The 12,066-nt window shown below is 45.1% G+C and overlaps 1 protein-coding gene across 5 annotated transcripts in view; it reads left to right on the plus strand.

Moving 5' to 3' along the window:
- TGFB2 (transforming growth factor beta 2) overlaps positions 1-12,066 on the plus strand; it is a 95,218-nt gene that overhangs the window by 10,507 nt on the left and 72,645 nt on the right. For 4 of the 5 annotated variants that reach the window (XM_019976514.2, XM_019976512.2, XM_019976515.2 and 1 more), the window contains exon 2: positions 6,651-6,734. The exons of the other annotated variant lie outside the window; for it this stretch is intronic. In XM_019976514.2, the coding sequence (XP_019832073.1) occupies positions 6,651-6,734 (84 nt within the window). The remainder of the gene's footprint in view (positions 1-6,650; positions 6,735-12,066) is intronic. 5 annotated transcript variants of the gene reach the window in all.

Raw genomic sequence — 12,066 nt, forward strand, 5'->3', positions numbered from 1 at the left:
CATTTCTAGGGAAATTTTTTTTGAAATGATTTTAACTGATCTCTCTGAATATGCGTATGAGTTACATAATACTTGCCTCTTTATCTTTCTGGGCCCTAAAGGCTGAAATCCAACAAAGGTTGGGGTTGGATGAGGGAGGATATTGTTCATAAAAGGCTAACATGCCGAGGGGCTTCTGGGCAGCTTGTCTCTGGGCCACGCTCAGCCCCTTCTCCCAGGTCCCTTGTCTCATCGCCTCCCCTGGTGAGAGGCTCTGTTGAGAAGGTAGCCAGGATGTTTGGACCTCATCTCACGTTCATGATCAGGAACCAGCCACAGCGGTTTCTTCACTGCCAGGCAATTTATTTATTTATTAATTATTATTTTCTAACATTTTTAAAGACTTTTAAAAAAAATGCAGACCATTTTTAAAGGTTTTATTGAATTGGTTACAGTATTACTTCTTCTTTTTTTTTTTTTTTCCTAAATTCTGGATTTTTGGCCACGAGGCATGTGAGATCTTAGCTCTTTGACCAGGGACCCAACCCACAACCCCTGCATTAGAAGGCGAAGTCTTAACCACTGACTGCTGGGGAAGTCCCAGGCAATTCATTTAGCAACAGACTTCAGCAACAAAATGCCATTACAGGGTAGAAGTCTCCCAGAGGAGGACGGGTGGGAAGAAGGGGAGAGGGTGGTGAGAAGTTGCTGCAAAGGGTTTGAGGAGGAAATGAAAACTGAGGAGGTGTTGTCCGAGAGGACAGGCCACACTCGGGCAGGAGCAGCTGTCATTAGAGTAAGATGCTCTCTGAGTGACGCAGCATCCTGGCTTTCCTGGAGCAACCGAGTAAAACCACTTCATTGGTGTGAGAGGGCACTGCTGTCCCAAGGGAACCAAGTTTACTGGGCTTAGGGTCTGTTAGGGGGCTTCCCTGTGACTCAGTGGTAAAGAATCTGCCTGCAATGCAGGAGACCCTGGGTTGGGAAGATCCCTGGGTCGGGAAGGTCCCTTGGAGGAGGGCATGTCAACCCACTCCAGTATTCTTGGCTGGAGAATTCCATGGACAGAGGAGCCTGGTGGGCTACATACAGTCCATGGGGTCACACAGAGGTGGACACAAGTGAAGCAACTAAGCAGAGTATCAGGAGCTGTTAGAAGGAGGGGAATGCCTTCTTGTGCCCACAAGCTCTTCTCTGTGGACCAACCCCATCCCCTCCTTCTCAGAAATGAGCCTTTGGACTTGGTTCTGCCTGATAAGCCAGAAATGTGGGGCTTAGATGTCCCCTTTAATCACAACAACTTGAGGAACTTAAAGCAAATGGAAAATGCTTTCTGGATGTTGCAAAGCCCAGACCTTCTGGAAATAGTTCGGATGCATTTCCAGCCTCCTCAGGCAGCTGTTTGCTCTCACACTGGCATGTGGCACGCATCTCTGTCCACAGAGAGAGTGTGGCTCTTCCTTCAGGCCTTCCTCGCGGCCTCCACATGGGTCATTAGGAAGCAGGACGTTCCTGAGGAAGAGACGTGGTGTTTTGGAAAGGAGGGTCACGAGGCAACCATGAGTCCGAGTAACACTCGGGCTGCTTTTTTGGAGATGTTAGTTTCAGGAAGCCCTGTAGCATCTTTCCAGTCTCAAGGAGGAAAAAGAAAAATGTTGTGACTTTGACCTTGGCTCAGTTCATTTGGCTTTCCCTATCTAACCCACACCACACTGACAGATTCCACATCTGTCTTGACAAGCGTGTTCACAAATAACTGCTCATTCATAACTTCAGGCTGTTGTCACAGCTCTTGTTTGTTACTCCAGCATGTGAATGAGAAGGCAGAGTTTGGTTTTAAGAGACACATTGATCTCAGAGGAATAACTGTCTAAACGAGGAGACAGTAGTTTTTCATGCATTTTAAGGTCACTAAAATATATTATTGCACATAAATGGGAATTTTCTAAGAACTATAACCTAAGTTTTGGAGTCATTTCTGTATTGGGAATTCAATAGTTCTTAGACCAAATTCAACTAAGGTTATTTTCTCTAGATCATATGTAGCAGTAACTTTATTATTCCTTCCATTGGTGGGGGGGTTTATTCTTAAGGGATTATTTATTTCCCTATCTGGGCTCCCCAGGTGGCTTAGTGGTAAAAAAAAATCTGCCTGCCAGTGCAGGAAACCTAGGTTCAATCCCTGGGTTGGATGATCCCTTGGAGAAGAAAATGGCAACCCACTCCAGTGTTCTTGCCTGGATAATCCCATGGACAGAGTCTTGCAGGCTACAGCCCATGGAGTTGCAAAGAGTCAGACACGACTTAGTGACTGAGCACACAGCACATTTCCCTATCTGTTGGCTTCATCTCGTTTTCACTTCGGTTTTGACAACTTAATGACTATGCCATTGAAGTGATTCTTTCTTTATAATAAACTCCTATCATTAAGTTGCTAGCTGAGAAAGGCCAAAAAAAGAAAGAAAAATAGGTGGCTGACTTAACTCTGATTTGACTTTAGAAGGAGGAAAAAAAAAAAAAAAGAAAATCACAGACTGAGGACATGTCTTTATAGAAGATGGATGATTTGGTAAAGGAATTGGCTGCTTGGAAGTCTGTCAGGGCTTTCTGGAAGAAGGGTTTCCACATCCAAGCTTGCATCTTAGCATCTGGCTCCGGAAGTTAAGGAGAGAGAAACAGAGCTTTTACCCAGAAATAGCTGGGCAGAACCAAAGGAGAATGATGGCTATCACCTAAGGTTCTCAGACAGCGGTTCTCACTCAAGCTTTAGGTTGTTAAGTGTGTTAGTAGAGTTTGCTGTTCATGTGTGTGAACTCAGTCCTGAATGGCCACTATTTCACCTACTGTGCTTTACACCTCTGTGGAATGAGGTGGCAGCCGCTGGTTTGTCTTGAAGCAAGATATATTTCAGAAGAATTCCGCTGTCAGAAAGCATCACCATCAACAATGAAACTATGTGTATAGGGTCAGGTCTAGTTTCATTAATTCTTTGGCAGCTGTACCCAGATTCTAGAAAGAGGGTCTTGAGCCAAACTGACACTGAGTCGTTAGACGCTGGGGATCAGCAGTTTGTAAGAAACCTTGGTTGGGAATCCTCTGAGAGGAGTAGAAACTCCCTGTCATCTCGTGCTGGGAGAGATAACGGTGCCCACTTCTGGAACTGTTGTCATCGTGAGAGAGATGTCTGTGTGGAGGATGTTTGTGTGGAGGCTGGGGAGGGGTTGAGGCAGGGACTAATTTGATGTGGAGTTGACTGCAGCATTTTTGCTGCTCCTGCTAAGTCACTCAGACGTGTCCGACTCTTTGTGACCCTATGAAGCCTGCCAGGCTCCTCTGCCCGTGGGATTCTCCAGGCAAGAATACTACAGTCGGTTGCCATGCCCTCTTCTAGGGGGATCTTCCTGACCCAGGGATGGAACCTGAGTCTCTTGCGTCTCTTGCAATGGCAGGCGGGTTCTTAATCACTAGCACCACTTGGGAAGCCCATTTTCAGTGACATTTAATTCTGCTTGAGAAGTCATTGCAGCAAGAATGTCTTTCTCTCTGGCTAAGAGACACTTTCACGCTACATAAAAAGACTAACTACCCAGAACAGACAACCCTTATGAGAGGATTGTGATCCACCTGATTGGGTTGTTTTGAGGACAAATGAGCTTTTTGTAAAAGGCCTTTCTAACCTCTAGGTCACAAAGGCTATACTAGTGTTTCTGGAATTCTACCAAGCAAAAGGATCGCCTGGAGTGCTGGGTCTGGATTCCTGGATTTGTCTCCTACCCTCCATCCAAATTATTATTCAATAGTTTTATTTTTTGTTTTTGTTTTTTCTTGGCCATATCTCGTGGCTTGAGGGATTTTAGTTCCCCACCAGGGATCTAACCGGGGTCCTCAGCAGTGAGAGGGCATTGTCCTCACCACTGGACCCCCTAGAGTTACCAAGATGATTATTCTTTCATTTCAAGGTGAGATCCAAGTAGGTAGCTCAGAAGCAGACTCTGGAAACCCTGTGTGTTTAGGTTTGATTGCTTTATTTCTTAGTTGTGTCATCACAGGCAAAAAGGAGTCCTAGCACTTTTATAGTTAGCTTCATTGTCTTTTAGTTATTTTGTAAATTACTCATGCAAAATTTTAATTCCAGGACTGTTTTTATCTTCTGACTTACCTGAGCCATGCTCCCCCATTATCCATGAGTATACCCAGGAACTTCTAAAAATGATTGTATCTCTAAGACTATTCATGTCTCAGATTTTCCCTAGGGTTTCACATTTTAAAAAGCATTTCACACAGACCCCAAACCTTATTAATAGAAAAAGTTTACCTGTATTTAGTGTGACTTCAAACACACAGATCTTGAAAATTGATTTTTTTTTTTTAAACTAACAGTTACTTTCTTTGGCATAAATCACCCTTATTTGCATCACTTATATCTCATCTGATTCATGGTCTTAACTTCGAGGCCCTGGATCAGCACCAGAGCACCCTGTTCTTTATGGCGGTGGTTTAGTCGCTTAGTCGTGTCCGACTCTTTGCAACCCCATAGTCTGTAGCCTGCCAGGCTCCTCTGTCCATGGGATTTTTTTCAGGCAAGTATACTAGAGTGGGTTGCCATTTCCTTTTCCAGGGGCATCTTCCCAACCCAGGGATGAAACCAGTGACTCTTGCATTGCAGGCAGATTCTTTAACAACTGAGCCACCAGTGAAGCTCACCCTGTTCTTGGGCCCTACTTAAAAACAAAACAAAATAAACAAAAAGGGGAGGGGAGGAAAGGAAGGATTTTAATGCTGTAGCTTGATAGCAGAGGGAGAGCAAACCAAAGGTGCCTACTTGAGGACAGCTTGTTGGAAATGACAGATGACAACAGTCAGCTTGCCCTGTTCTCTCATAGACTTCCTTTGACCTGGGTGATCAGGGCTGAGTTCAGTGATCTGGATTCCATTAACAGAATCAGTATCCCTCTGGAGCACCACACAGCCACTGGCCTGAAGAAGGTGCTATTTCCCAGGAAAAGGAGTGAAATCCCCCCAGAAACGCACAGGGCCCTCGTGTGAAGAGAACGTGCTGCTGACCCAGCCACGCTCTGCATGCCCTGCCTGTCTCTGGTTCTGTTCCTTGAGATTTTTATCGCAGAGAGCTTTCAGCATCTCTTTTTAGAGGTCAGATCTGAATGAGAAGACATCGTGTGCCTTGCTGATCTTGTGACACAGTTTCTACCCTGTCTGTAGCTTCCTATCTTTGCTGACGGGTGATGGGAGGGAATTTTCTCTCGGGGAGGCTCTGAAAATAAACACCGTGGTTGCTTGTGGGTGAGAACGTGTGTGAGCAGATGTCAGCTGGTAGCAGCGTATGGTGGCGACGTGAGAGCAACATGTTACCGAGGCCTGGGTGTTGGGCCTTCGCCTTCTGAGCCATCCAGGCCGGGCACCTCCCACATCTCAATTAAAGAGGGTTTTGACTGGAAGGTATAATTCCCACAAGTGTGAAAATGTGTCCCTGGGATCTCGTTAGGAGGCTGAATGTTGGAGGTGGTAAGTTATAGGGTATGGAAAAAAGTGTTCCTTATCTGCTTTAGAATTGAGAGAGAAACAAAAATCTGGCAAAAAAAAAAAAAAAGAGAGAGAGAGAGGGGAGGGGGAAGTCCGTAAGATCTGTGTGTTTTGTCCAAAGAAATCTTCAAGTCAGGTATGAATAGTGGTCATGCTACTTTCAGAAGACATGCCCTAGGTGAATGGAAGTTGCATGGATTTTAAATTGGTATAAGGAGCTGGGAAGGAAGTCTGTTCATGCAGACCTGGAAGGCCTTCGGGGATTCACCTATCAAATAAGTTAGATAACTGGTATTATTATATCCCTGAGCACCTTTTATTTGTCAGTTTCTTTTAAATATCTCATTTCAATCTTTCATAAATCCTCAGGAATAGCATAATGTCAGTTTCATTTTATAGCAACAGAAGCTTAGGTGCATCGAGGCATTTGTTCAAAGATTCCAGGAGACTGATGACAGAGCAGGGGTGTCCATCCACATCATCTCATGCAAAAATCTGACATTTAGTATGCATACAAGATCTTTAAAGAAGGCAGAGTTCAGAATTTCAGGATGTCAAAAAGTATCATGGAAGATGCGTGTAATCCATTCCAAGGAGGCCTAGGTTTTTAAATTGTCACTAAGCAGCCCTAAACCAGTATATACTTGAATTTTTGATCATTGATGTAGGAGTTTTCATGTGTTAGAAATGGTAACAGGTGGTTTTAAGAAAACTGAAATCGAGGCCAACCAAATGAAAGTGAGTTTTACTCTTAAGAGGGAGTCTGTCTTTTGTTCAAAAGGTCAGGGCCTTTCCTATTCATCTTTAATATAAGTCAAGGTATTTATGTGACTGTTTCAGTATATAAATTGTACATTGTTATTTTAACACTAGAATGTGTTAAGGGGAACGCTAAATTCAGGAGCCTGATTGCTGGTTAAGGCATGCCAAAAGATCTGGGGTGAGAATCCACAATCCCCCAGACTTGCTTACCCCGTAGTCCCCTGGCCCTGAGTAGCGGGGCCCTTCTGTTTCTGGGGGAATGATAAATACATGCATTGAGTCCCTCTTCTGCGTTGAATCTTTGTATAGCTCTGTATAGGCATCTCCTCAGTAAAATAGCTAATGACTGTGCTTTTTAAAACTCCTAGCTGTCTGCCCAGTTGTTACAACACCCTCTGGCTCAGTGGGCAGCTTGTGCTCCAGACAGTCCCAGGTTTTCTGTGGGTACCTTGGTGAGTACACTCGTCTGCTTTATATACCTCATTTGACGTAGTGGTAGCCGGTCCATCTTTAGTGTTTGTCTCCTGGGTGGGGGGGGACTTGTCAGAGGCGAAAGAGAATTCTGAAGTGCAGCCTCGTAGCTGGACAGTCACACAGGTGCCCCCAATCTTGTAGTCAGAGTGTCTATCAGAAAAACTCATGAATGCTTTGAAGTGATATGATGACTTGATTCTAATACGGGGAAGGATGGATTGTGGGTCTATGAGATGTGTGATCTAGGGCTTCCCAAGTGCCTTGATAGATTGATCTCTTGACTCCCTGGGAGGATACTCTGTTGGGGGGGGGGGGGCGGATTGTATAGTCAGAATGTCAAGGGTTCCTTTTTTTTGGTCTCTTATTTGAACCTGTGTTCTTATTTCTGACACACAGCAATGGCTCAATGAATGTTTCTGGTACTGAACTGAAAGGGAAGAAGGAGATCTTTCTCTCCTTCGAAGTTCTACAGGGAGGACAGTGGGAAATGTACGCTGATCATTGTGGCCTTCATACAGTCATTAATGGGTTGTTTGTGGCCTTCATATGGGTTGCATGAGAGAATGGGGTGATCATGGTCAAGGCTTCAGTTGGCTGAACCTGAGAGCTTGCCACTGTGCCCTGACCCTCAGGACAAGTGCAGGCCCCTCAGAGCCTAACCCTGTGTGATAGGCTGGGGTGGGGTGGGGGGGTCACCAAAGCTGGAGGGCTCACCCCTTTCTGATTTGGAACATTAATAAATCAGCCAGCTTTTATTGAGTACCATCTTTTATCATCTGCTGAGCCATGAGACCACAGCAAAGAACAGGTCTTAGGTGATTGTGACACTGAAACACTCTGGCCCAGGTGGTACCCTGATCCATGCTCAGGAAGGGAGGAAATGGACTTACTGTCCTGACATTGGTTCCCTCTACACTTTTGAGGCCCTGAGGAAGCATGAATTATATGGATTCTAAATTCAAGTGGAGATCCCAAATAAGGACAGGAGAAATGTTTTTATTTCCCCGATAGATGTCTGCACTCCCTGGGTTATCCTGCTGTGCACTTTACCACTCCTAATTGTGAAAGTGTTAGTCACTCAGTCATGCCCGATTTTTTGCGACCCCATGAACTGCAGCCCATTAAGCTCCTCTGTCCATGGGATTTCCCAGGCAAGAATACTGGAGTGGGTTGCCATTTCCTTCTCCAGAGGATCTTCCCGACCCAGGGGTCAAACCTGGATCTCCTGCACTGCAGGCAGATTCTTTACCAACTGAGCTACTAACCTTGCTCCTTAGGAATCAAGGAATCAAGAAATGAAATAGTCTATTTACAGTGACCTAATCTGGGCTTTCCTCAAAAACAAAACTGATTGCATTGAGAATATATGTTTATTTGAGTACAGAAAGCCTCAGAATGGCTAGAAGCTGCCATGTGAATAAAAAGAGTGAATGGCTTCATCCATGCTTTTTAAGTTCCTGTTTGTAAGGCAGATTGTATTTGGTTTTCCATCTCTAAATTTGTATTTTATTGTACTGTCTAAACCAAGGAGTTAATTGTCTGATTTTTGTTTGTTTGTTTGTTTGTTTCGCCAGCTTGTTGGAAAAGACAAGGGAAAGGGATGAGAGAAGGAAAACATGTGTTGAATTCCAGTCCCCCCCACCCCTCCCCCATGTCCCGGGTACTGAAGGCCTCTGGTCCTTATTCTTCCCATGTTGGTTGGTTGGCGAGGGTGGGATGAAATCCCCATTTTTCAGGGAACTCTGGCTTGGAGAGGTGAATACCTTGTCCTCAGTCATCAAACTAGCAAAGGGAGTAGAAGCAAATCCCGAAGTCAGGTCTGGCCCGCGTACCCTCCACCACACCACAGAGACCCCAAACTTCTTTTTTCTTTTTTTGCTTTTCTTGTATTTCCCCTGGGAATCCCATCCCATTAGTTTTTATAATTCTCTTACCTATCACTTTGGATTAATTTCCTTTTCATCTTTTCCTCATAGTAAACAAGTGGAGAGGTCTACCCTTCCACTTGGCCTCAGACACGCCTTCTCCCTTGGGGTTATTTTCGGTCATTTAATGGCTGCAAGCTTCCCCCTTTCTTTGATGGAAAAACATTGGAAGCCCACCCTGCCTCTCCTGAGTCTGGGAAAATCAGGAGTGTCTCAGAGGGTGAGGCTGGGGAAAGAGATCCCTGTTCAGTGGGAGGCCCTCTTGCCCCACCCAGCTTCCCGCCTGGGAGTCAAGCCTGCAGACCCTTCCAGACCTTCCATGCAAGACTGCTGAGCAGTGGGGCTCTGCAATTTTTTTTTTTTTTTTTTGGTCTCTGTTCTTAGAAACAGTAATTGAGTAAAAATGTAAGTGAGCCGATGCCAGGGGGCAGGCGTCCAGGGTCAGGGTGAATTTCTCCATGCTGACTGTGATTCTGAACACTCGTTAAGTGGAGGCTGGCTGGTGCCAAGCGGCTTGAGGGTCATCCCTGTCACCTTGTGTGAACCGCCTCTCCATTCCAAGGAGATGTTGGGAGTGGCCGCAGGGAGTCGGGGGGTGGGGGGACCCGTGGCGCCTCTGGCTTTCCTGCCTCCCTCTCTAACCTGGGTGTAGTTATCACCACGTGACCTGAACCCATGCTTGGACTGGCAGCGCTGATGCCTCCTCAGTTTTACATCAAGTCCCCTGGAGGAAGACATCGTCCTTGCTCCTCGTAGCCTGTGTGGCCGCTACATCATTTCCACTCCACCCCCTCCCGCCCTTTAAGTTCACTCTCCTCCAAAATGTAGGTTGAGGTGAGCTTAGCCTGCCTGAAGGTTTTTCTTCTAAGATAGACGAGTCCAGGAGATAAGCAGTCCAGATGGTCTCTCCAGGAAGGAATGGGTTAAGAGTCATGAAGGCAAATCCAGCTTTGTTTGTTCTTTAAGTATTTACTGAGCGTGATGCCTTTCATTAGCTTGGTTCAGATTTAAAGATGAGCTCCTCAGAGTGTGGCCTGCATTTTTTGGTACGTTCTGAAGGGTCATCAAAAGCCGATTCCCGGGCCTGTCTTGAGTCAGAGTCCCTGGGGCGGGTGGAACCCAAGGAGTCTGTACCTTTAAAAGGCAGCGCAGGTGCACCGGTCCCCATTAACCTGATGCAGTGGAGGCTCTTATTCTGCCGGTGTGTTTACTCCAAGTCCTTCAGCCTGAAGGATTCAGATCTAGCAGGGCCTCTGTTTGATCAGCTGGTCCCACAAGTGTGAGACCCCGAATCCATAGCATGACCACGTTTTCACCCTGTGCTCTCCATGTCCCTCAGTGCATACAATGATCGAGTTAGGTCCGTAGTTAATCACGCTGATCACACATCACCCCTGCTTACCATTCACCACAGAGGGGCTGTGAATGTGCAGGCAGATGACCGAGTGGCGGGGGGTGGATGCCTCGTTGGGAGGTTATGCACACTGGATTGGACAGCGCAGTTTCAAAACAAATGTATAATGTGCAAGTGATGTACAATTTATAATGCCATAGCCGATGTATAATGTTTAGTTCACTGAGGTAGTGTTTGGTCAAAGCACCGCTGACCTCTTCATGGCCTGAAATCTGTTCTGAGACATTCCACGGGGTAAGGATCTCGCCAACAATGGAATGTAAACTCTACTCACTCAGCCCAACTCAGTTCCAAGTAACTGAAGTTTTCTCTTTCCAAATAGCGTTTTTTTTTTTTTTTTTTTTTTCAACCAGAGGTATTCGAGCAGGTGAAAATCTGACCCAGATATTAAACAGAAAAAGTTAATAATAAAAGTTAATAATAAATGACTTTGGTATTTTCTCCTGTGATTTTGATGTTGTTTTAGAACCATCCAGTATTTTGAATCCAACCACACAATATGGCTATTCTATAACTACTGTAGTGTTTTTGATGATCAAGATAGAGAAATAGCCAGTTCTTCTACATGCTTTGTATCACTGAACCAAAAAAAAGCATTTTTTTTTTAAATAAACATGCCCAGGAATTGTCTTTGTGCCCCAAGTGATTTCTCTGTTATTTTTACCAGTTTGAGAGCTAAGTTCTTTGCTATGTGGTGAAGAGTAAATATAACAGTGAACTAACACCAGAGGAAGAGGCACTAACTACAGTGGTCACTTTATAACTGCCCTAGGATTATACTGGTCAGGCTTTTAATAACCACTGGAAAACAGGAAGTTTGAAGTCTTAATACCATAATAACTCTCATCACTTTGCAGATTTAAACAATGGGAATAAGCATTTTTCTATTGAAGCAGGAAAAGAATGACTAGTCGTATTCATTCTACTTCCCAGCAAGCCTTCCATTAAAAAGGTCTCTACGTGCACTACAAATATAGATCTAGTTGTAAGACAGATGTCTAATGCATGCAAAGATCATAGGAAGACGAAGGTAAACACGAGACATTCTTACAACAGTCGTTCACTGCACAGTGTTCATTGTTGCAATGCACTTAGCATCCATCTAGGCACTAGCGATGCCATCAGTGAATAAAACAGAAAACTTTGCCCTTGGGGTGCTTCACGTTTTGCAGAAAGAGTATAGACAATTAATTAAAAAGATGAGAATGGTAGAATGTGATCAATGTGATAGGACAGAAAATCAGAGCAAGGTTGGGGAGTGGGGAGGTGAGTTGCAATTTGATCAGACGTATCCTAGGAGATGAGATTAGAGAGATAATGACACATGGGTCAGGTGGGGACTTGGAGGCCATTGCCAAGTCTGTGGTTTTTCCTCTGAATCAAATGGGGAGAAGGGTGGTTTTAGCCCAGGGGTTCTGCAGCAAAATTGAGGACAGTGACCAAGGCAGGAGCCAGAAGCCCAGTGAGCTGGTCTTGGCAATGCACTGGGAAGGCACTCAGCACAAGGAAGTTCCAACAACTAGGAACTTCAACAAGACCTTCCTTGTGCTGAGTTCTTTCTTTAACAGATAATTTGATAGGCAGGTCACAAGTGGGTTCTGTATATAGAAAATATTTTTTGTTGTTGTTTGTTTTAAATGGACACTCCTGAATTACTGGCAACCCACCCCCTTGCTTTCTGGAAAGAAGCTACCTTTGCACCTTCTGTGTATGCAAATAACCTCTTGGGTCTCCCATCTTGTGCTGACAAGTGTGGAATGGCAGCTGCTGGAGGCTGCACTTACTGGACCGCTTAGTCACGGCCACCCTTGATTCATGACCAGGAACACAGGACACTACACTCATAGGTGACCACGGTTGGCCCCCAAGGATGACAAGCTGTCTCTTCCTGTAGGAAGTGGAAAGTCAGACTTGGAAGGCTCTTTGGATCTGTCCAGCTGTGCCTTGTACATTTGCCTAAACTTTGAAATG

Source organism: Bos indicus, chromosome 16, assembly GCF_029378745.1.
Source record: "Bos indicus isolate NIAB-ARS_2022 breed Sahiwal x Tharparkar chromosome 16, NIAB-ARS_B.indTharparkar_mat_pri_1.0, whole genome shotgun sequence".
Lineage (NCBI taxonomy): Eukaryota > Metazoa > Chordata > Mammalia > Artiodactyla > Bovidae > Bos > Bos indicus.